This window comes from Anoplophora glabripennis, unplaced genomic scaffold (genome assembly GCF_000390285.2).
Source record: "Anoplophora glabripennis isolate ALB-LARVAE unplaced genomic scaffold, Agla_2.0 scaffold115, whole genome shotgun sequence".
Lineage (NCBI taxonomy): Eukaryota > Metazoa > Arthropoda > Insecta > Coleoptera > Cerambycidae > Anoplophora > Anoplophora glabripennis.
This window is the reverse complement of record NW_019416234.1, coordinates 701,070-727,523: the sequence shown is the minus strand read 5'-3', so window position 1 is coordinate 727,523 and position 26,454 is coordinate 701,070. Positions and strand designations below refer to the sequence as shown.

Here is a 26,454-nt window from a genome sequence, read left to right as displayed (position 1 = left end):
CATACAGTGTGGCTCACTAAGAACTAAGGCACCCATCTAAAAAATTCCTGGCGCATGCCATTTTACTGATTTTTTTTTTATGTATATTGGCCTTCCAGTTCTACTTGATCAACCTACTACGATGATCCAGCTGCTAACCCTTATACTAGTACGATTCGTTTTGCAAATTGTTTAAAAATTAGGTATTTTAGGAATTTTTTTATTTAAAAATGTGGCAACGTGGCATTCTTCAGCATCACTTAAAACCCCCATGGCACACATTTTTCCAATTTTTATTGTTTTATTTGTTTAAGCCTGTATAAGACAATGCAATTTAGTTATGGCGACAAAATTGCATGCTTATTATCACACAATGGGACAAAATTGCTGCAATTTGTTGAGTTTGCAGTAGTGTTATCAACTGTGCATTGTAAAATTTCTTGTAAGTATCTTGTAAACAATTATTTTTTTTTCAAGCAAAACATCGCAATGGATGAAAATTTAAAAGCAAATTGTCCCTGCAACAAAATTGCATATTTATTGAATTTGTGTTTCCAGTAAAAAAATGTAGAAGGCATTGGAAATGCCTGAAAATTATTGTTAAATCTACAATATTTACTTGACAAATATATATGTATAAAGCATTAACATAAAAAGAATAGCTAATAACAATTATTTCAACAAATTAAATTCTGAGTTATTAATTTAGTTGTCAAGTAATTATAGTAGGGTTTGCTATAGCTAACTATTACTATTTAAACGTGTGTAACGTAGCATTAATATGTAATTGGGTCTGGTGTAGTCTTTCCTATCTCAATTGATAGAGCCAAGAGGTTATTGGCAGTATGTACATACCAGGTTCGGTCGGTGGTGTAGCAACTCTCCATTGAAATATTTGAAAAACTTACCATATTTATTTAGATATACGTATATACAGGTCTGATCGCCCAATTGAAGAATGAGCGCGTGGCCAAAGGCGGCACAAATACAGCCGCACTGGGCGACCTGGCCATAAAGTCAGTGCAGTGCAGCAATGCGGAATTTGTTGTGATTCAGGTAATTCTAATTTATTATATATATTATATTGGTCTTTCATATTGCAATTGCGAAAAGGAAACATAAGAGGGAAATTTTGTTTAATAATAATAATAATAAAATTGTTTGAGGACATAAATCATTGAAATATATTGGTCACATGAACATAATAGAAATTTTCTTCACATTATATACAATTTATTATAAATTTTTAACTTTACCAAACAACTTTTTTAGGGACACCTATGAAACTCATTAAATTTTATTGCTAGGCGGTTTGATACATGTTCAACTGACTTCGGAAAGACTATACCTGTTGGTTACATAAATGAATAAATAAATAAATATCCTTCAGACAGTTTTGAAAAAAAAAATATATACCAATATATGTAAAAATATATATAATATATATAATTAGTTAAAATATGTTACAGTATAATAATTATTTTAAACTGTTGTTGTCAGTGACAGGGAGTAGCCAACAAGCAAATGTTCCAGCTGAAAAAAGAAAAAAAACAATTTTTCTAAGATCTAATGCCGTATATACAGATATAATAACACTTACCAAAAGCGATACCACCTAATGTGAAAAACGGTATAGCACATCCCGTCTGAAGTAATACAGGAAATAATACATTTCCTAGTATTGCTCCTGTTCTTCCAATCATAAGTACAATTGAAATTGCTGTCGCTCTAAAAGTTGAATAGAGAATAGTAAATATTTTTGTAGATAAACATTGAAGGCAATGTACCTTAAAGTAGTTGGAAAAATTACAACAATTATTGTCATTACAACGTCAAAGGAAATTCCAGTTGTAGCCAAATGAAGAGATGTTAAAGTTAATGTGGTAATAGTATTTTGTGACAAATATGTTGTTAGAATTGTAATTCCAGAAACGACTCCCAATACACCTGAAATTAATTTAGTAAATCATAATTTTTAAATGAGGATTATGATAGTTCTTACATAATAATTTCTTCTTTGGGATCATATTCATGAATGTTCCAGCCAGTGCATATCCAACCATGCCAACTATTGCAATTACTATTGAATTTATATACACAGATAAGTTATTTTCTGTGTTCTGAAAAGTTGCAGATTATACAGTTTTAATAAAATTCAAATAATTGCGTCTAAATATTGTAGAGTTATAAGCCCACATTTTATGCAGCTTTCAGTTTAATTTAAAATAATGCCCAAGCCCAAACCAAATATTAATAAACAGACTATACCACAATATTTCAGACAGGAAATTTGACCCTACGTGTAACTAAAATGATGAAGGAGAACAAAAAAGTTTTAAGTATCTACATGTGTCAGAATATGCTTAATTTTCAGATACAAAATTAAAGCTTTATTGAAAATATGCAATTTTATTTCAATTTAAGGGATAATAACCTACCACATTGCACTCAGGTACTGCTGCTTGTGAAGAATTTGTTACTGTTTTGAGAGTCTCTAACATTGTACACAATTGAGCAGTCATTCCATTGTGATCTGCCTGATATTCATGTATACTTTGGAAAATTTGTGGCAACCATAATCGCAATGTATTAATGCTGAAAAATATGAATATTTACATATTTCAGTAGTTGATAATCAACCAAGATTAAAATATTTGGTAATTTTGTGTGGTAATGATATATAATATGAAAAAAGTTTTATACAGGGTGTTCCGGTACTTGGTACAAAAAAGTCGAGTACAAATAGATGAGGTTAAAATAATATCAGTTCTTCATATAAATTTTTTTCATACGGGCCTTCGTTAACAAGTTACGAACCTTCAAAAGTGAAAATTAAAAAGTTATTTTTATTTAGTGTCTAAACTTCAGCATAATGCAAATTTGGTGAACAATAACACATGCGTACAGCTTGTTTTTAATGTTGTAAGTGAAACTTTATTATGCCCAGAACGCCAGGGACGGACTATGCCCAATGGTTAACAACCCAGAATTTTTGCATAGATGACGATCAAGTCTGCCTCCATCAAAAATAAGTTCCCTGAAGAATTTGCCAACGAAAATATCCTCTTGGTTCAACTCGGTAAAATTAACAGTTTAGGAAATATTTGTGATTTTATGTCACAGTGCACATCGAGTGGCGCCTCCGTCATTTTTTGTTTTTAATTTTTAAATGGAAATAGTTACTATATTTGAACCGAATGTATTTTTAAGAGCCTACTACCTGCTAATGTAATTTTCACTAATAAAATTTGACAAACCCACTTTACACATAACACAAAATATAAAAAACAAGGATAAGATAAAGGAAGTTAACAATATAATTTAAAAGAAAGAAAACTATCAAAACACATTTTCAATATGGGCATCTTCCACCTCCACACACTTCCTAAGTCTACGGATGTTATTTGTACACGAAATTAATTCTTTGTAGCTGTTCATCCCTTGTCTGTACTGGGTTGAGTACACTAAACTTTTCAGGTATCCCCACAGGATGTCCATCGGGTTAAAGTCTGAAGAACCTGGTGGCCATGAAATTGGGCCTTTTCTCCAATCCATTTATTATTTATTAAGCATAATAGATCAATAATTTCATATCAGTATTGAAATGGGGAGGAGCTCTATCGTGTTTGAACCAAACATGTCTAATGGAACATCGTCTAATACTGGCTGCAAATTATTTGTCAAAAACTCCAAATATCGATGTCCATTCACACGTTCCTCAAAAACGTATATTAAATTATTACCCACTATTCCTGTCCATACATTAATAGTGGGTAATAATTTAATCGGTCTATACGTTTTTGAGAAACGTCTGAATGAACATCGATATTTGGAGTTGAATACTTAATTAACTTTAACTTATTCTTGTTTTGTTTTTCTATTTTGTGTTTGTGTAAAGTGTGTTTGTCAAATTTTGTTAGTAGAAATTACATTAACAGACAGTAAGATTTTCTAGGCTGTTATTTTAAAAATATGTACGGTTTTAACATAGTAATTATGTCCAATTAAAAATTAAAAACAAAAAATGGTGGAGGCGCCATTCGATGTGCACTGTGACATAAAATCATAAATATTTCGTAAACTGTCATTTTTACCGAGTTGAACCAAGAGGGTAATGTCATTGGCAAATTCTTCAGGCAGATTGCGATTGTCATCTATGCAAAAATTCTGGGTTGTTAACCATTGGGCATAGTCCGTCCCTGGCGTTCTGGGCATAATGAAGATTCACTCACAACATCAAAAGTAAACTGTAAGCATGTGTTATTGGTCACTAAATTTCCATCATGCTAAAGTTAACAGTTTAGAGACTGTAAATAAAAATAACGTTTTAATTTTCACATTTGAGGACCCCTAACATGTTAACGAAAGCCCGTATGAAAAAAATTTATATGAAGAACTGACATTATTTTGATCTCATCTTTGTACTCGACTTTTTTGTTTCAAATATCGGGACACCCTGAATTTATACATAGAACTTGGCATTAACGATAGGATTACCATTTGATCTATTTAAGTTTCTATTTTTTTTCAGATTCCTAATTCCTACAAAAAATTAATCAGTTATGCCCAAGACCTAAAGTTGAAACTAAATTGTTGTTTATTATACAGGGTGTTTTTTAAATTTGATTTTCCATTTTAATACAACATAGAACTCAAGAAAGTAAGAACATTTTTCAAATTGCAATTTATCGAAAATGAAAAAATTGGGAAAATAAAAAAAGTCCAGGCTTGCCTAAAGAAGGTAGTTCAAGTTATCACTGTTCCAATCTGGTGATATTGGAAACCATGATATTGTATTTAGATAATCTTGCACTTCACGTCTAAAATGAGATTAGTCTTTCATTTCAAGACATCTTCAAGTAGTTCAGTTATTTGGCAAAAAAATATAGTCTAAGCCGGTTATTTGCCAATCGGTCTTTTAGTATAAAATATAATATAATATATTAACAATAATATTTATTAACAATATCAGCCCAAACATTAAACAAAATTTGTTGAAAAATTGTTAGACCTGTAAATTGGGGATCTTCTATGTTTGTCTGTTTTAAAATATTTATTCCATTCAAGTCGAAATTTGCTTCATTCGTTACTACAATAAAAGGTGAAATTTGCATCATGCCCATTTTGTTGTAAAAGCCATTAAAGAAACTATTATTTTAGGATAGTCTTGAGGCATTAAATCTTGAACTTTACATGTGACGTGGATAAAGTTGATTTTCATGTAATGTTACCAAAATTTAGTATGTGATGTCTTTTGCAATAGGTATGTCTGTGTGTAAAATATCTTGGACCTGCAAGATTCTAGGTGGCCTAGATCTTTCATCATATCTTGTGAGTGTTCTATTTTTTTGACTCGTTCGGCATACAATCGTAATGCTTTGGCGGCATTTTGATGATGGTCCCTGTATACTAGATCAATTCATTACTATATACAAATAAGGGTCATTTTAAATATCCAAATTGTGTAGTGTAATGTTTAAAACCAAAATCACTACTACCTACTCTTTTGAGATATCATATGTGAGTAAGACATTGGAATGTCATGTCATATGTGAGTAAGTCATCAGTGTAAGACAAAAAGGAAACTTCAGTATAAGAATTGAATATTATAAGATTTTTCACAGGAAAGATTTAAAATTATTTCTAATGGCTTTCCCCGGTATTTTAGAAATTTTGAAAATATGTTATTTAAACTATTTTCTTACATTGTTGAGTCAAGTTAAAACGGAAAGAAATACCCTCTGTAATTAACACATAAATTTGAATGGTAAATATTTAAATGATTTTAGTCCAGTGTACATACATACTAAACAGAATTTTAGCTAGCAACAAAAGATAAAATTAGAGCAATGAGACACTGTAATTACATTAATTTGATATGCCATGTTAATACGAGTACAATTGAAAAATTGTTATCATAAATAATCATCAACATTTAAAGTTTAAGAGAAAGTTCAAGAGTTGTAAATGATATTGGAACAGTACGAGATAATTCCAATTGATACTTAAACCTCAAATAAAAACTGGATAATTATTCTTTTAAAATACTTACTTAGTAATTATTATAAGTTCTATAGTAGTTACCAGAAGTAATTTTGGAAAATAAATCTTATTAAGTAAGGGTGCCACTTGGTGCCAACCATTTTTTATATAATTTATAACAATAGCTTTTCTTCCATTCCCTGTGTACTTACTTTCTATTGTCTCATTAATAAGTTTTTTAATCTATAATTTTGTATTTATTGTGTTATGTTTATATTATAAAATAAAAATAATACTTACGGGATAAGAATCCTCAGGTTGACCTTTATTAATTCTGTAGACCTTTCTAAATACAGTTAAGGCTTCTTCATTATTTCCTTTGGTCATCAAATATTTTGGACTTTCTGGTAAAAATATGAATACTGTTCCAGCAGTAAAGGACAGGATTGACGAGATTAGGATTAATAGATTCCAAGAATGGAATTCTAGAAACAAACGTATTTGGTATTTTCCTTTCTTAAACTGGAATGCAAAAGCATATTTTTAACTGTTTATTAAATTTTTTGGTACAGTCATTGGCTTATAAGTAATAAATTTTCTAGTAGTGTAATATTTTTTTCTGATAAAATTTAATATCGATGCAAACCTTATACAAAGAAAAAACGTTAATTATAGAACCAACCCTACAAAAAAAAGTGGAATATCCGAAAGACAAGACCCTGGTATCTATATGTTTTTGAGGTCGCTGAATCGGAATCCGATATCCGTTTGACCCGATTAGCTCAGGGTTAAGGTCAGTTCAAGGTCATCATTCATTAATTTGATCTTGAACTGAGCTTAACGCAGACCTGATCGGATCAAACACACTACATTTGATTTTGAAGTGACCTTCATCCAGAGTTAATTGAGTCAAACGGACAACGGATTCGGATTCAGCGACCCCAAAAACATATAAATACCAGGGTCTTGTCTTTCGGATATACCACTTTTTTTGTGGGGCTGTGTTATTTTTATGTCTTATTTTCTTACTTATGTATCCATTAAAAGGAGTAACAGTGAAGTCTAAGGGTAAAAAGAAGGATGAAAGTACAGGCATGGCAACTTGTCCCGCACCGGCTATAAATCCCATTGACAATTGCATTTTTCCTCTGTGTTCCATTGAGTGAAATTCGGCATAGTAAGTACACTGGGCAATATATAAACCACCAGTCCTAAAATCAACGAAACCAAATTAAAAAATTATAATAATAAATATGTTATTATTTACATTGCTCCTGAAATTAATTTCGAAATTAACAGAAATGCAAAGTTTTGGGTTAAACTGGTTACTATGGTAATAATTCCTTCTATAAAGAATCCGTACATGATTAATTTTTTTCTACCCAGGGTGTCTATCAGGATCCCCCAAAATACTCCACCTACTATAGCACCTAAAAAGAAAAGAAAGTGAGACTCGTTTATATCTTTTGTGCCTTTCAAGACATCAAATGAATAAAACATTATTTATTAAATAATTTTTCTCTAGAATTCAATTATTTTTTTATCAACGAAAAATTTGTGATTATAAAACATTTTCTGAATAGAGTAATATAAAGTTTGATTAGTCAGACTTAACAATAAGAAACTACTTATAAGTAACGAGAAGAATGTTCCATAAATGTAGTTTTGGAAAATGATTTAATTTGATATACTGATTAGGTACCTATAGAGCAGTTTTAATCTATTTCTAACAAGCTTTCCACTTTATATATTTGGAGTTATATTGTTTCTCATTAGTGAATGTTTCGTCAAAGTTTATATTGCAATTGTAATGTTCACAAAGCGCTCTATTAGAATATGTAAAAGTATAGTATCCCATAAGATATCTGCGTCTCTGGATTACATTGCTTAATTAATTTTCTGAAAGAAAATTATATTCCTTGTGAAAAATTTATCAATGAAGGAGTTTTTCTATATATTCAAATAAGTAGGTACAATATTTTCGTGTGATGACTGATGACCTATGTATAAAATTAATAACTTAACAAAACTTAATTTTTATGGAACTAGTAGTATTTGGAACATCCTTAAACATAAATAAAATATTTACACTTACCAAATGGTGCTACGGCGTTTATGGTTCCTTTATTATTAAGACTTAGATCTAGATCACATTGCGCTACTGGAGATATATAAGACATTAGAGTTGTGTCAAAAATCATTGCCCATTGCGAAGGAATCAAAACAAGAAACATCAAGATATTAAATTTTCCAAATCCCAACGCAGAAACGGCCGTTTCAAATTCTGCAGGACCCTCTGTGACTAAAATATGAAATAAGATATGAAAATATTTAGTTGGTAGGTATTCTAAGTATATTAATTATTAGTAAATGCTTTAGTTATCTATCGTTTAATAATTAAAAAATTTACTTTATAACTGATACTAATAATAATATTAATAATTCAGCGTTATCCTTATTTTTTTGCAAAGATGCAGATATCTTTTCTAAAAAATAAATTCCTAAAATTGTTACACTACACTTTAGAAAAACGGTACAAAGTAAATAAATAATAGTAGATTATCTACATCAAAGTTTTTTGTAGTATCAGTAAGATGTTACATGGTACATAAACTATTTTAGAAATAATCATCCTCTAATCTATCAACTGTCCGTATTAAAGGAGTACAGAAGATTGTATAAATTGATCAAAGTAGGAAAAAAAAATAGATTTTTCTTAACGGCGCATTGTTTAAAACTGTCTGAAACTCGTGAAGCGAACTAGATCATTTTGGTTCTTGTTCGTTTTCTGGGAGACCCCGGCATAACCTTTTTTTTTTAATGTTCTCAAAAAATGTCGAGCTAATTTCACACACACATTAAAGCTTGTGTTTCTACGAATTCAGATGTAGAAATATATGCCTCTATTCAATACTGTTGATAAAAGTCAAGTGAACCGTTTGACATATTTGAAAATTTAAGTAAGTATGAATTTAGCATGTAATGATACTTATATCAAGTTCTTACCTTCATTTCCAGACTCACAGTTTTTCGTCTTTTCAGAACTTGAAAATAATTTCTTTATAAAAAATTTTTTTGTCATTTTGTCTGGCCGTTGAATATAAACTGGTTTAATATAATGTTAAAACATAAAATATAAAATAATTTATTTACTTAGAATTTTACCATGACGTGATTAAATCCCGACAGTGTTAATAAATTTCGTCTTTAAACAAAGGGGTGCTTTAAAATAAAATTGACAATTTAAGATAAAATAACTAAGAAAATTCTCATGTACATATTTTTTCCTTTTGTATGTTCTAGCTAAATATTTCATTGTTACTTATATTATTTAGAAAACCTGGATTTTAGGTGTAAATAGGTGATGTTTGCGTATATTTTAATGTAAATAACCTCTATTCAATATTAAGTAAATTGCTAAAGAATTAATTGAACATATCTATTTTTTTGTACATTGTGTCTAAAATACAAAGAAAACTATTTAATGCAACTGTATTTAAAGTTAATAGTTATCATTCAGCTGGGTATTATTACAAGATTTTTAACAAGTTGCAGTTTGATATTTTGCAAGTAATTATGTATTTTAACAAACGCAGATGCCATATTATGTAAACAACGAGTGCTTGTATTTCTTACATATTACATATTTATTTGTTTTACTATAAAAACTATTTTTTTAAAGAAAATTTTGGCTGATGGATTTCATATCAAAGTTTTTGAAAGCTAGAAATATTTTCTTGTCGCTTCTACGTCAAATACCGAATTTTGTCTTGCATTTAAGGATAAGTAGTCACGAACGCGAAGAAATGTTTCTAAAAGTTGCCGTTGTAGTTATCGTTATTATTAGTCAGAGTTATTAATTTTAGCGATTACACAGCCCCACAAAAAGAAAAGTTGCAGGTCCGAAAGACAAGAACATAGTATTCATATGGTTTTGGGGTCGCTGAATCCGAATCCGGTGTCCGTTTGACACGATTAGCTCTGGTTTAAGGTCAGTTCAAGGTCAAATGTAAAGCCATTTATGTTGTTCGTATTTGATCCTATGTAAGACTACCCTCAAGTTATGGCACTCTTGTTTCAATGTGCGTTAGGTTTATAACATCCATGATTGAAGTGATTCATCCAACAATATCATTGTAATAACCTAAGGAAAATTCTTCATCGTTAAAAAAATATTCCTTATTTCTGTACTGATGTAAAAAGCTTTCACTTTTACGGCTTGCTTAATATTTTTTTGGCCATGATATTGTCTTTTTCACAACGTGATACGTAATATATTCGTCATTACTAGTATCACTAACAATATCAGTGATAGTTTCATTGCCACCCAAATTTATCCCTTCTTTAATATCTTGGTGAAACCTTTCTCTCTGCTCAAACCCAATCAAATTTTTCACTTAGGTTTAAAACCAAAATATTTGTATAAGTATCTTTCGTATGTTGATTGATCTTTTTCTATTCGAAAGTATTTAACAGACCTGATCGCTTCAAACGGACATCAGATTCGGATTTAACGACCCCCAAAACGTATAGATATGTAGGTTTACCTTGTTTTTAATTGATTCTGCACATTTGACCTTGAACTGACCTCAACCAGATCAGATTCGGATTCGGCAACCCCAAAAACTTATAGATATGTAGATTTATTTTGTTGGCAATTGATTCTCTACATTTGACCTTGAACTGAACTTAGATTTGATCGAGTCAAACGGATACCGGATTCGGATTTGGCGACTCAAAAACGTATAGATACATAGGTTTTATCAGCTGTTGCTATAGCCCTGTGTATATGTGACGGATTATGCAAAATAGAGATGAATTTACATAGGGATAAGTGTAACTTATTTTGGAGGATCTCATCATATAAATGTTTTCTTTTATTTTGACGAGTATTACTATAGCCGTCTAAGTTTATTACACTCTTTTTCGACACCCTGTATAAATCACAACGAACGATTTTATCTGAACTCAGTCTCTGATATAAAGCGATCGTGTGATTTTCGACCTTAACTGACGAAATTACTGATATCAAGAATAAACTGGGCTTGGTAACAGCCTTATCAAGAATGAAATAAAAAGAAGCTTTTGAATTATATGTATAATAATAAAATATACTTTTTTTAGTTGCTCCAGTTCAAAGTTTCATTTTAACTGGCTCCGCGTTGTTTTAGGTAAAGTATATTTCATCATCATTAAAATTCATAATTATTTATTACTAGCAGGTATTAAAAAATTGACTTTTGCTTTTAAAATGAAATAAAGTTAAATAAGAAGAAACTACATGTTTGTGTAAAAAATTGATAATGATATGCATAAACATTATTAATATAAAAACACAAACCTGGCACATTAGAACTGTGAAATAATGTAATCTTTCAAACAAATATCTTGTATTCTTGCTGTTCTAAGATCACCCTTGTCAAAGAACAACATGTAAAAATACCACGATAGAAAGCTCTTACTATTTCTACATTTTATTTACTATTGCTTTTTCCAATCGCCTCATTGCTAATAGAATTAATACATACCAATAGGACAAATTTATATATAGACACAAAACATTTAGAAATAATGAAATCATTAATTGCAAACAAAAAATGTAATGCATTTTATTGAGATGTATTATCTCCAAGACCAGTTGGTAGGTATTCGAACAGGATGGAGCTCACCCCACACACGCCCTGTCTGTTCGACAGTATTTTGATCGTAGGTTTACGAATCAGTGGACTGGGAGAAAAGGTGTCATAGAATGACCTGCACCTCCTTTGGACTTTTTCTTATGGACTCACTTAAAGTTCAAAATTTAATTCACTCCACCTACTTCCTTTAAGATCTACGCCAACGCATTCTCAACGAGTGCTTCCAAGTTACAACAGAAATGCTGCAAAATGTACGTTAACGCTTTTTACAAAACTTATATTACTTTATGGAGGTTGGACGTCATCAGTTTGAACACTTAATTGGCTGATATGTAGTAATTTACAAACAAATTTGTAAAAAGTAGTTTTTTTTTTATTAACAACTTGTATCTCCGAAATTCAAAAAATAAAACACGGTTGAAGAGAATTAGAATACAATTCCCTCCTCCCTCCCTAGGGGGTAGACTTTGTAACAAGAAATTTATGTCTATCAAAAATCGACTTTTCTCGGCGTTTCTCGGAAAAATAATTTTCCTGAGAGTTATTCACTCTGTTTCGTTTTCAAGAGCCCACCCTATATGTGTAATATATTGAAATTATAAAACTGAAAATAGACATATTTTAAGTAGGAAATAGTGCAATTGTTTAGTGATTATTTTGTAAGAATGTACAATAATCAACATGCAAAATAAAATATTGATAGGGAGGAAAATACTACTATTAACTTCACATTGAATATAAAAGAAATCGAAATAAATATCAAAAAACTAGTTTTAAAGGTCCATCAGTAAAGTAAGAGATATGCAGACATAATATAATATAATTATTCAAGTACATTACAGTATAATAATTATTTTAAACTATTGTTGTCAGTAATAGGCAGTAGCCAAAAAGAAAATGTTCCAGCTGAAAAAAAAAACATGTTTTTTAAGGTTTGATCTCGTTGATGCAAGTATAATAATCCTTACCTAAAGCGATACCACCTAATATAAAAAATGGTATAGCACATCCTGTTTGAAGTAATACGGGGAATAACACATTTCCTAGTATTGCGCCCATTCTTCCAATCATAAGTACAATTGAAATTACTGTCGCTCTAAAAGTTGAGTAGATGTAAATATTTTTGTTGATAAATACTGAAAGCATCTTACCTTAAAGTTGTTGGAAAAATTACAACAATTATTGTCATTACTACGTCGAATGAAATTCCAGTCGTGGCCAAATGAAGAGATGTTAAAGTTAAGGTGGTAATAGTATTTTGTGATAAATATGTTGTTAGAATTGTAATTCCAGAAACGACTCCCAATACACCTGAAATTAATTTATTAAATTACAATTTTAAATGAAAATTATGATGGCTCTTACATAACAACATCTTCTTTGGAATTATATTCATCAATGTTCCAGCTAGTGTATATCCAACCATCCCAACTATTGCTATTATTATTGAATTTATATACACAGATAAATTATTTTCTGTGTTCTGAAAATTTGCAGATTATTTAGTTTTCATGAAATTCAAATAATTGAGACTAAATATCGAAGAACTGTAAGTTGCAAAGTTTATGCAGTTTTCAGTTAATTTAAAATAACACCCAAACCAAATTTTTATAAACACGCCATAATGTGCCAAGCTGCAAAGTTGTACTTGTAAACCTACCACATTGCATTCAGGTACTGTTGTATGCGAAGAATTTGTTATTGTTTTCAGAGTCTAACATTGTACACAATTGAGTAGTCATTCCATTGTGTTCTGCCTGGTATTCATGTATACTTTGGAAAATTTGTGGTAACCATAATTTCAATGTATTGGTACTGAAAAATGTGAATCCATATTTTAACAGTGGTAAAAATTTTCTAAAAGATTAAAATATTTGGTAAATTTCTGTGGTAATAAATAATATGAAAGTAAGTTCTATATATATGGAACTGGATGTTCTCTACTATTTCCCTATATTTTTTTCAAAAAATTAATAAAATTTTAAGTTGGAGTTTCCACTTCACACAACATGGAATTAAAAATGTAATGTAATGTAATTTTATAGAAAATTAAAAAATAAGAAAAATGAAAAACTAACTTTTTAAATTAGAGTCCGGACCTGGCTAAAGAAGGTATCACCGGTGCTATCATTCTCACAAGCTTTCACTCTGCGTATTGAAGATGTTTTCACCAAATCCGTGCTGTCTTCAATGCGTTAACATAGTTTCTCCATTGCGTTTACTTCAATCTAATACACCAAGATTTTCATTCTTACACCACTAGTAAAAATTGTAACGATTGTGGCCGATTCATTTGGAAAAATCATTATTTCGATAATCTTTCGTTTCAGAGCATTCAATCGTCATTTAGTCTGATAACACAAAAACCTTAGTCATTGACAATATCACCTCAAACATTAAAAAAAAATTGTCGGAAAATTGTTCGACCCATAACATGAGGATTTTTTATGTTTGCTTGTTTCGAAGCCTGTTTCGGAAATATTTATTCCATAAACAATCCTATGAGTTGCGAAATGACAACGTCAAGAAAAACGCCCTGCATACAACCGCGATGCTTTGGTAACATTTTGGTGACAGTCCTTACACAAATCAGTTATTAATTCATCACCATTTTAAATACCGAAATTGTGTAGCGTATTGCTTAAAATGCAAATCACTATTGCTCTTTTGGGTACGTCATGTTATATGTGAATTATCAATATGAGACAAAAAGGAAACGTGATTCTAGAGCTGTCATAATTGGTCGCGCAACAAAGGCGTGCGGATTGTCAACATGAAACAAAGTGAACAATGTATCATTGTGAAACACGTAAATTGTTTTATGAATAGTTGCTATCAGTTCCACAATCTGGATGGGATCCGTTATAGATCGCATCATCAGGTATGTTTCTACCCTTGTTACAGCGAAACTTATTCGTGGCGGTGATAAAAAATATCCTAATCTGAAGATAGTCAAAGGATATATAAAGGAATATAAAAGATAAATATCCATAGGAAGAATTTATTAAAAATGTATAAATTTAAATAGAACAGCATTTTCTGCTTGCTTCAGTTCAAAGTTATATTTGTAACTACGTTTTCAAATGATTTCCTAATATTAACTAGTACAAAGGAAGTATGGCGACAATGCATTTTGTAATGAACCGGTATTAATTTCCAGTTTTATGCAAGGCCGTGGGCCAGTTATTTATTTAATTACTTTAATTGGGTGAGAGCAATTAATCGCGAGTCGAGTCGAACCGTCCGTTTGCCCCACTTTGTCGAGGGCCGCGCGCATAATCCCACCACGACTCCTGCCTAGTCAAGGGGGGATTGAGGCAATAAAACTACCGTCCCTGAACGAAAATCCTCAGTTCGCTGCCAGAACTCGAAAAACTCCAACGCCAACCTGAGGACCACCCCGAGGACCTAAACACCGACCAGAGACCGCCACCCGACCCAAGGAGTTCGCTGCCAGAACTCGAAGAGCTCCAGTACCAGCCCGAGGACCACCCCGAGGACCTGAAACCGACCAGAGACCGCCATCCGACCCAAGGAGTTAGCCGCCAGAAGCAACCGTCCGGAATAAGTAAGCAAATTGTATTTTCCTATTTTCACTTGTCCTGCTATGGTATAAGTCTGGCCGTTTTGAACTTTGGCAAGACAGTACGACCACAGCGTTGTCTGCGAAGGTTTGGCTGGGTGTCCCACCGCCCTCGTTAGACGAAACGTTGTCCGTCACGTCAACAGAACTGCTGGTTTGGCTGGGTGTCCCACCGCCAGTGGAAGACGCTGTGTGCAGGTTCGTACGGCAGCAGCGTTATCGGCGACGGTTTGGCTGGCTGTCCCACCGCCCTCGTTCGACAAACGCTGTGAGCCCCTTTACTGAAACTGCTGGTTTGGCTGGGTGCCCCACCGCCAGTAGAGGACGTGAAGGTGTCAGACTGTACGGCAGCGGCGTTGTCGGCAAAGGTTTGGCTGGGTGCCCCACCGCCTAAGCTTGATAAACGCTGTAAGGCACAGTAACCGAAACTGCTGGTTTGGCTGGGTGTCCCACCGCCAGTAGAAGACGTTGTGTGTCGGCTGTGCAGCGACGGATAGACCCCCGAAGTTTGGCTGGGTGCCCCACCGCTTTTGGGAGAAATCTGTCGGCCGCCCCGCATTTGAACTCGCACCTCGACCAGACTTTGCCTCCTGTTCACCAACATAAATCATTTTCCTGTCTACCGTTTGCTTATTTACGTCCGTTCTAAACCGCTTTGCTTGGCTTTTTCTCCTGGCTGGTCGCATTTCCGCTCAATTTCCGTCGCTTTGCTAGAAACTGCCGCCGATATTTATTTGTAAAATTAGAGTCGCCCGTAATTATTTTTCTGTTTCAGAACCATTGGGAACAATTTATTTATTGATTATTTATTGCTCTAATTTATCAATCTTATTTTTCCCTTTCTAGCACCGACCGAAATTTAAAACCGAATATTATTCTGGCGTACCGTTTCGTAGAGTCTCAGACCGTTTATTGAATAAACCAAACGCCAAAGACTCCGTTTTTTACCGTACCGATTTTGAGTCCTGATATTTGACTATGTGCTAATTTGTATTTATTTTCAGCACCGAGAAGAAAACCGCATAGGCATTTTAAATCCGTCGTACAAATAATAATTGCTCTAACCCATTTTATTTCATTTTATTTCATTCTTACACCGCTTGTAAATTTATTGTATATTCCTGGTTTTAGTTAGTAATAATAATTGTAATTAGAATCTGTGTTACTTTTGTTTGTTTGTTTCAAATTCAATAGGCCTGATTAATAAATCTAGTAAATATAATTCCAGTTTGTATTCATTCTTAACGCCGACAAATTTGATAAAATTCCGATCAGTAAAAAAGGGTCCGCTTATCTTTTTATGGCCTACACTGATAAGACCGGTTATTTTGAAAGGAAAATAACACTTCACTCAGAGAACTACTTTGCTTGAAATTAAGAGAAATATAACAGACCCCTGGAATTAAACTTTCTTCACTGCAGCTATCCCGAGTACTTACTCTAAACCGAGGGTAGGTTTCACGTGGAGTTTCCCCCACGTAAAAGATTGGGAAACTGGCGCCCGAGACCAAACCGAATAAAAAGATTTAATCCGGAGTACGTTCCTGTGTCGTCACTCACCACCGCCAGCTGCCAACCACCGCTGCCGATTAACAAGTCAAGGGTCGTCATAAAATTAGGCGTCCAAATAGGGACGTCAGTGACGTCACTGAATATAGCAAATTAGAATTCGAAATTACGAATTAAGATTCCGTTTAGAGTTGGTAGTATACCGGGGGCAGCCACAAGTAACGTCTGAACCGAACCGTCACCACCGCAAAATCAAAACCAAAATAAAGTAAAGAATATAAAGGGTGTTACAAAAATTTGGCGACCGAGTAAAGTACGTTACAAATTAAATATTAGAAGAAACAGCGCGAGGAATGGGATTTGAAAATATTGATATAGAGTATACAATTTTGAAGGAGTAAAATGTTTTACTCGCTTAGGAACGGAATTTTATATAAAATTAATATTAAAAAAGAAAAATATTGATTGAAAACTATTGTAATATAGAAGCATTAAAGAAAAATATTAATAATGAAAAAGTATATAGGCAAGTTATATTGAAATTTTACAAAATAGTAGTAAGGGGTACAATAATGTATACGAGTGACGTGTGGACTCTGGGATCAGTGGAAGAACAGCTATTAAAAGTTTGGAGAAGAAAAATACTTTCATATGGAGATAAGTGAGTACAAAACGGAGAGGAAGAAGAAATAACAAAAAATTACAAGAATTATATAATTAACTTAATACTATTGTAATAATAAAGGGTCAAACGTTAGGTGGTTAGGACATGTTATGAGAATGCATGCGGATAAAATGCAACATAGGAACAATTAGGAGGCGAAGAAGAGGACAATGATGAAATAGTGAAGGATTTAGAAGAATGTAACATAACATTGAAAGAAAGAATACATGGAAACAAGTTTGGAAGAAAGCAGTGAATCAAGCCATGCGTCTACTAGGCCTGAAGTGCTGATCTACATGGTCGGAAAGTCCACATGGTTCATCGGCCGTTACGTGAGAGCGATAAAGTAAATCATAGAAATCCGTACGACAGAGAAAGATGGCTATAATGAAGGCGTCTAATAGTCACCGCCCATTTCATCCTTCCACAAATAAGAAGTGGATCTTATTTTTATTATTTTATTCCTAGGCCATGTACTTTGAGTCTCGATTAAAGCTTGATTAACTGATCAGGCGATTAGACTGTACATATACTAATTTATTTTATAAAGTGTGACTATGACTAATCGCCTGATTAGTTAATCAAGCCTTAACCGAAACTCAAAGTAGCGAGCCTTGTCTGTCGTACGCTTTTTTGAAATTTATGAAAAAGACACAACAAGTTCCTTTTTTGTATTTTCAAATTTTTATTGTGGAAAAAAAAAGAAATTAATATTTGCTCCTATAGTTATTAAAGTGGACTTAAAATATATTTATTTTATTTCACATTTATGTGTATTTAGTTTCTTTTTGTAGTTTGCCGAACAGATTATACATTTTTAATCATTTTTATCCAGTGGCTTCATATATAAGAATTTTTAAATATTTTATAATAATGTAACAAATATGTTTAATGATAATAATCATTATGCAAAAATAATTGCCTTTTAAGATAGAATACAATTAATAACTGCTCTAAGATATACATACCTACCTTATTTTTTGAAGTTTCTTTAAATATGTATTACATGAAAAAGTATGACATCTTTAAACAAAATTCGATATTGTGGTATCACAGTAAAAATAATTGCGTATGTTTGTAAGTTGATAGGTACTAATTAGGAGAAAGGAAAACAACGATTATAACACTTAGGTTATAATTAGTTATAAATTCATAATTTTTCGTTTGCTTTTGGATACATAGGTATATGTATTTCATATTTCAGATGTGCATTTAATTCCAGGTAATGTTTTTAAGAAAAAAAATGTCTAAATTTATTTAAGAAACGAGCCATATTCAGTGGTAATTATTTCTAAAAATTTAAAATAAGACTTCCACATAATTAAATATGAATTGAAAATAATTCTAGAGCTATGCATTTCTCGAAAACAACAGTAATAATTTTTTGTTTGAAATATGTTTTAGTCATAAGAAGCTAAAATCATAGACACAGTAATTTTAAAATCATTAAAATTCTTGAAGTTCTTTTCTAACAGGTTCCATATTTTATTTTGAAATAGTTTTGAACATCAATCGAATGCATTTTCCAAAATATTCAGTTGTTTTCAAATCCTGAGGTTCTTAGAGACTAATTGACACATCTCGACGAATTTTTGCCCATAACTAAATTAAATCTATTGACTCCCCAAGTTTTACCAATTTGTCTTATTGTTAAATATTTTAAGAGGTATTTAAATAAATGTGTTTTTTATTTTTGTTCTGTAGTCAAGCGTTCTACTATCTACATATCTACATTTATAGGTATGTTTTTTTCTTATTTTGAAGTGTTTTATCACCAGATATAGTTTAGCTTGTGCAATTCGGAGAATCCTGTATAGAGCACTATTCGTAAGCTGACAATAAATTTTCTGCTTGTTGGAGAAATTTCATAATAATTCTTCGTGAATTCATGATACAGTTTTCCTTTAGAATTTGCTTGGAACATAAGTAGAATACTAGTATATTCCCCATTGTATATAGATAGATAACCGATCTTCAGGATGTCTTGGTTGACACGGAAATTTGTTAAGAATGTATATCTTTTAGCCAGTGGACCTAGTTAAACTCTTTTTACAGCATTTACACATTTTTATTAATTTTTCATAAAGAACCCCGCACAAAACATATGGAAATTGAACACTGGTCAATTTTTATGAAACCATCCCCAAAAATCAGGGTAATGAACTTGTCAGATTACAAGTCAATTGGCTTACCGTAATATTTCACTACTGTAGTCGAACCTACAGACACCTATACCATAACTAGACTTAAAACTATCAATGGGCACCGAGCCCTGCAACCCCACCAACCCCCCAAAACCACCCCCAAAGATCAAGGGGATGCACTTGACAGATTATCGGTCAATAAATATTCCGAAATATTTTACTATTGCAGTCGAACCTACATCCAGGGTTTCACATCCCGCAAACAGCAAAAAATCTTATAGCAGGATTTGGTACTTCTTGTGGGTTAAAGGGTAAACAACAATAAAATGGGTGTAGCATGGAATTCAAGATTGAACGGTTTCATAAGCCGTAAGCAGGAATAAGTCACGTCAGGCTTCGATAAGAAGTGGGTTTGGGATTTGTATTTGGGGGGGAGGGAGAGGGATGGGGGGATTAAGTGTTTCTGAGATAGTACTCTTAAACTTAGTTACAGTTTGGGTGGCTGTATGTTTGACTGCAATAGTAAAATATTTCGGTAGTTTTATTGACCGATAATCTGTCAAGTGCACCCCCCTGACCTTTGGGGCGTTGGTGGGGTTGCAGAGCTCGGTGCCCATTGATAGTCTTAATCCTAGTTATGGTATAGGGATCTGTAGGTTCGACTACAGTAGTAAAATATTACGGTAAGTCAATTGACTTGTAATCTGTCAAGTTCATTACCTTGATCTTTAGGGGTGGTTTTGGGGGGTTGGAAGGGGTTGTATGACTTCGTGCCCATTGAGACTTTTGATCAGCATGACTATCAAAATACGAAGTTTTATAAAAATTGACCGGTGTTCAATTTCCTTATGTTTTGTGCGGGGTTCTTTGCCGGATTATTAAAGACCTCATTTGTTTAGAATCAGTTGTATTGTAAACCGATCGCTTCATCTACTTATTTTTGTTGGATATAGCAGATATCTCGAAATAAAATTTTTCTTGAATCAAATAAACTAGACCTACATAATATATTTAAAAATATTATATAATAATTATATTCATAAGCAAGTGCAAAGGGAGAAAAATGCTACAGGAGTATTGCCTAACCTATTCGAGAAAAATTATTTATTTCTGTTGTAGTTTTAGTTTAGGTTAGTTTTTCTGGTTATTTATAAAAATTATTAAATATATCTTTGAGTCAGAAGATTCAATTAAGGGTTGTTATTAGTCGTTTAATAACGTCGTATAAATTTTGAGAAATTAATAGCAAAGAAATAATTTTCTAAATATTGAAAACACATTTCTTTTTATTACTGAACCGAATCTGAAAATACTTTGCCTGTAGATAATGGTTTTTATCGTTTTAACATACTACTGAATCTACACTGCTTTAAGAAAACAGTTGAAATAAAACATTAAATTTATTTATATAAAGTTTCAGTAAATTATTCTGTTTTTTAAAGTGATGATATTTTAAACAAAGGTTTTTTTTATCCTAAATTCACATCTTTATACAAAATAGCGAAAATAATAGTATGCAAATATTTTGTCTTTTATTTATTCCAGTCAAACACTCCATTGTTATATAGAAAATCGGGATCTTAGGTCTAAATGTATATATTTTAGATAAACAAGACAAGATTTCGATGTAAGCAACAGTGGATATAATAACTTTTTATAAGACAAACAAGATAACACTGTTAGGTATCTTTTAAATAAACAACGATTGTACAGTTCAGTTAATGGCACATTCTTTTAAATATTATAAGGGAGAGAAAACAACGATAGAAATGAAAATTACAGATTTCTCTGTCGAACAAGTTTCTGACGCATTTGAAATGAACGTAGTTGAGGTATGTCATTGGTGTATAAATGTACTTATTTACGAATTTATACTGTTTTCTACTTCTATACTGCACATTTGTTCGTTGTGAGACGTTTTGTTAAAAGTGGTTGGGCATTTCTAATACGGGATAAGATCTTCAGGGATTGACAGCGGTTTAGGAGTAAGGTCACGCTCTATCTGTTTTTGCACCGTTGATTTGTTAAGTGTCTTGTGTCTGTTATGCCTGTCTATCTGGAGAGTATCTAGCTTTGAGGCTATATAGAGTTTTTATCCCTTAGGATTTTTGTGCAGCTATAGATAAGGTGTAGGGAGAGAGCACAAGGCTTTGTGATATTTTTTAACACAGTTTCATGCACTCCGATGCGGCCACCCCTGCGCCCAGAGGTCGCGACCGAACATTTGTTACACTTTGAAAGTTTATACCTCCGCATGCAGATACATATTTTCGTAACATCTAGCATTACACTACCGATTCCTCAAACATTTCCAGTGTTAAAGAAATAAATCTTTTATAATTTCATTGATTGTATTTTATCTGCTCTGATTAATTTATAAGAAAAGATACTACAATCTACTTCATGTCCGATGATGTTACTTTACCAGCAAAAATGTTGACTACCTACCAAGTCCTTGAGTCATCCAACATTTGCCTCTGCCTCACATTGGAATCATAAGTATAAGAGTATCTGAGAATAGGACTTTGTCATACACTTCGAATACAAAAGGAATTAATTTTAACATGCGTGTTATATCCATTCTGTTGATATTACGCCAATTGTAAATTGTGATAATATAAAAATTGCTTTAGACAAGTACATTCTGAAAAATCGATTATTTTAGATAAATCTTAAAAGTAATTGATGTTAATACCTAAAATATTTAACTAAATGAAACACAAAGTAATAAATATAGTATAATTTTAAACAGGCATACATACAAAAATTGTAATAATTATTGTGATACCTAAGTAACATTTTCGCTTCTTCTACAGTAACTTTCAAACTTATTGTAACGCTTTCATATCTGTATTTGGAAGAAGACATGTTAAGAAGGCACAACCTAAAAGAAAAAATACATATTTTTATTTTTGCTGAGAAAAAATTGCTAAATAAATTATTGAAGAACTGTTACAGTTATAATAACACGAGCAACAATTATTACTAAATACATATATTTATTATCATTTCGTTGTACAGGGTGATTCTAACATTTACTAAACTATACTATGCTGAACTGGAAAAAGAAATAGGGGATGTTATTTTAAGAAAAAAGTTTCTTATAAATATGGGTAAAAAGTTACGTGCAGAGCCAATTCGCATCTTCTAAATAACTTCAAAACAATTGATAAGTTTCAAAAGAAAACAAACGCTTAATTAAACAGCTTCACAAAAAAAGTCTTGTGCAAATGACCAGAATACATTATTCCTGTGCATTTTGCGGTGCTCATTACCGATCTGATATCAGAGTCAAGATATCAGATCAGCATAATTTCCTAACCTCAAAAATAGCTTTGTGAATATTTTCTAAATTAATAGCTACTTTAAACGGATTTTGGTTCGTTTTATTCCTCTTTTTTTTTCTTCCGTTTTAATAATGAACAATATATTGGAATAACATTGTAGTTAAAATCTATTGTTTCCCAAATAAAGGAATCATTGTTTCCTTTAGCTCCCAAATTTTAAGTATGGTATTGAGACAATCCAGCACAAATTGCCTTACTAATTGTTTTCTTATTTTAGTTGATAATAAAGTATGTCAAATGTGAAAACAATCCATGGCTTTAAATTTCGAACTAAGTATCATCTAAGTGCTTAAAAATATTTATTTGGTAGAAAATATTGCAAATAATCTATATTGAAACAATATTCATTTGCTTCTATTAAAGCGGTTTGTCACAAATAATAATAATTGTTTTACCCAGGTTGTCACGGAGCTTTTTAAAGATGTACAAAATTTGTTCTCTATAACGAGTTTTACACTGTTCTTCCTTAGTGACAGTCTACTTTCAGTCTACAATCAGTTCAGCCTCATATTTTAGAAACACCTTGTATTAGTTAGTTAATAATAGTTATTATTATGATCTCAGAAACTTTCTATGTTAAATAAACGTGTTTGAAATGAAATGTTTCTAGTTCTTACCTAACATCACAGATCCAACTGCGAAGAAAGGTGGGGCACACCCTGCTTCTAATAAAAATGGAAATACTAAGTTTCCTAATACAGCACCGGCTCTACCAAACATCATCGTTAACGACACCGTCATAGTTCTAAAAAAATATGTGAGTATTATTAGCGTTAGTACGTAAAAAAATATATTCGAAAGTACAGATCTCAAAGTTCCTTTGTACATATTTGTCTATGTTGATTGATCATCTATTTATTTGCGAAGGAGGAGATTAGACCAAAGTAGAAAGGTTACTATTACAATCAGACATAATTAATGATCACGAATATTGATTAGTTTGTTGTTATTTTTGCGTAGAAGGTATCTGTTCTCCTAACGAGGTCTCCTTATTTTGTTATTCAGATTATTTTCTTAATCGGCGTACCTTGAGGATAAGATGAACTGTACTCTCCTTCAATTAAGGTGGCAATATCTATAATGAAGAATTAGGAGGAAGTAGCCCTTAGTCGAGGAACGCACGCCACAATCTTCCAGGCGGAAATGATGACCATTGTATATTTAGATGTTCTGGTAAAGTTACTGTCACAACAATATAACCTTAGTTTGGATATGGGATGACCTGACTATTAGATTGACAAGAAGGCTGACGAGATATGCTCATATAGAAGTTCAAATATGTTTTGGCTCTCCAGAGGCATTACTTGACACTGATCCAATGATGAACGAAGGAAATGGTAGCAAAAAAATATTGGACATGGGCAAACTAACAAATTGCCTTGAGGACGACCGAATGAATTGATGGATCTATTGAACCAACATTGTAGATTAATAATATACAGTAGGACAGCTAACTGGGCATGGTAGACTCAAAGTCAGGAAGCGCCTGAGTTATAATGAAGACAACTTATATTGATTCTGCCAGAAGGAAGAGGAGATAATAGCCTACATTATGGGAGTATGAAGATATAACAAGGAGGCACCATGTAGTGTTCAGAAGAGGAAAATGGAAATCTGGAAAATCGGCCGAGAGCTATTGTTAACGCTATGGGTCTAATTAGAGAGCTACAGTTAAATCAGTAACTTTAATATGTGAAGGGCGAGAATGGTCACATTGAAAACTACCTCCATACACTTGGAATCTACAATCTGTTTTAATTAGATACAAAAACCGTTACTTTAGAATTTGCAAAATGTTAGTTCATTTTATATAAATGTGAATTTTATGTAACATTTTTTAGATAGATTAAATAGTTTAAAAAAATACATGTATGTACGACTTATGTTTGAACTCTGATTGTAATCGTAGCCTTTGGTATTTTATTTTGGTCTTTAATTTGGGCAAAGCATATCCATATAAATTTCTGTATTTATTACCTTAGTGTCGTAGGGAACAGGTCAACCACTACAGCCAAAATAACGTTAATGCCGATGCTTCCGAAGGCTATAAAAAGGGCTGAGAGTACAACGGTTGTTGGAGTATTTCTGGAGAAATACAGTGACATGGCCATTGTACCTGATACTGTTCCAAGTATACCTGTAATATAAACTTATTGTAAATATTTGTATTTACAGAACTACTAGATTATGATGATGAGTGAAGACAAATGTATTGCCAATTCATCTATAAACATAAATAAATAAATAAAATCAATTTACACTATAGCAGACTATAATTTTAAGTTTTCAAATGGCTCTAGTGATTGAGTAATCACTATTATCAAAATATGTAATGCTTAATTTACATAATGTCCTAATATCAAGTAATATGAAATTAGCGTATGAAGATATCTAATGATGAAATAATAATATTTAATTAAATCCATATCGTCATAGACTTGAAAAAATCTAGCATTTTTCGTTAACTTCTTCATTCAACCTTTAGAAATAATTGAACGAAACTTTACGCGCAAGCTTTGTGTGCAAATATTAGGATTCAAATTTGAAATTAAATATAGTTTACTTGTTTTTAATTTCGTTCTACTATACATATGTGCTTTATTAGAAACACTTGGTTAGGTATGGGAAGTAAGTAAGAGAGAAAATGTTAAATTTTCAACAAGAAGTACAAAAATTCTGATCATTGTTTTTGTTCGGTTCTTTGTTGAAGGGATAAAGGCCATAAAGGATTTTGATATAAGAAGTATTGCATAACACATTTTCTTTAAATCACGAGTGTTTTCTTGCAATAGTCTGCAATTTTAATGGATTGGGTACACAATATAATACTTCGTGAATAATTATTTTAAAAAATTAATTATATCTAGTGTACGTATACTTACATAAAAGTTTTTTCTTTCCTAAGGTATTTATAAGTGTCCCTGCTGTTATATATCCCACCATGCTGGTGAAGGCCACAATCATGGAATTGGCATAAACTCGTGAATTGTTATAATTCTGCAATTCAAATAAAGTATTTTGTGTTATTATAAAATTTTAAGAATTTTTTTATTCACTGTTAGAGTAAATAAAAGGAAAATCCTTTTTCGTTTCACATTTTTTTTTTACAAAAGCACACTTTATAAAAAGTTTTATTTGTATTTATAATGGGGTTGCCATGGAGACACTTAACTTTCATGTGCCGGGAATCGAAAAAATTAAAAAGTATGAAAATGTAAACTATACCTTTATTTTTACCCTTTTGGAAACGTGGTACTTACCAAAAGGCGTGCCAAAAAGTTGCTTTAATTTTTAAATAAAACAATTCGTACACTGGTTTATGTCAAAGAACTTAATAAATTTGGGATGTAAGAAATATAATAAAATATTATTCGAATCAAGGTCCATACAAATTTGAGGACGAGCAAGGAATTGACTATGTATAACCCAAAGATATGGAATGTACAGCTTCCCTATTATCTTGTTTTAATTGGTCGGTGTTTCTGTTCAAAGGTATGTTATACACAATCTATTTGAGTCGGTCTACAAGTAAAAAAGTCCATGATTGTTAAATCTGGACACCGTGGGGGTCATGAATATGAATGAAGCCGGCCAATTAAGCGATTGG

At 31.9% G+C, this 26,454-nt stretch overlaps 2 protein-coding genes across 2 annotated transcripts in view; both read right to left on the bottom strand.

Annotated features, from left to right (window-relative positions):
* Positions 1–1,400: 1,400 nt before the first annotated feature.
* On the bottom strand, positions 1,401–9,047 carry LOC108904380 (synaptic vesicle glycoprotein 2B). Its single transcript, XM_018706902.1, has 11 exons — positions 8,968–9,047; positions 8,057–8,263; positions 7,229–7,391; positions 6,991–7,172; positions 6,262–6,446; positions 6,032–6,204; positions 2,418–2,574; positions 1,982–2,099; positions 1,767–1,926; positions 1,580–1,707; positions 1,401–1,512 (listed from the first exon to the last, which is right to left on the bottom strand). Exons 1-11 carry the CDS (start codon positions 9,041–9,043, stop codon positions 1,457–1,459), a joined length of 1,605 nt encoding a protein of 534 aa, XP_018562418.1. The 5' UTR covers positions 9,044–9,047; the 3' UTR covers positions 1,401–1,456.
* A 13,178-nt stretch (positions 9,048–22,225) lies between these two features.
* LOC108904396 (synaptic vesicle glycoprotein 2B-like) overlaps positions 22,226–26,454 on the bottom strand; it is a 35,092-nt gene continuing 30,863 nt past the window's right edge. Inside the window, exons 8-11 of the mRNA XM_018706925.1 lie at positions 25,730–25,844; positions 24,825–24,984; positions 23,465–23,592; positions 22,226–22,384 (exon numbers count right to left, since the gene is read on the bottom strand). Of these exons, the coding sequence (XP_018562441.1) occupies positions 22,329–22,384; positions 23,465–23,592; positions 24,825–24,984; positions 25,730–25,844 (459 nt within the window). The 3' untranslated portion in view covers positions 22,226–22,328. The remainder of the gene's footprint in view (positions 22,385–23,464; positions 23,593–24,824; positions 24,985–25,729; positions 25,845–26,454) is intronic.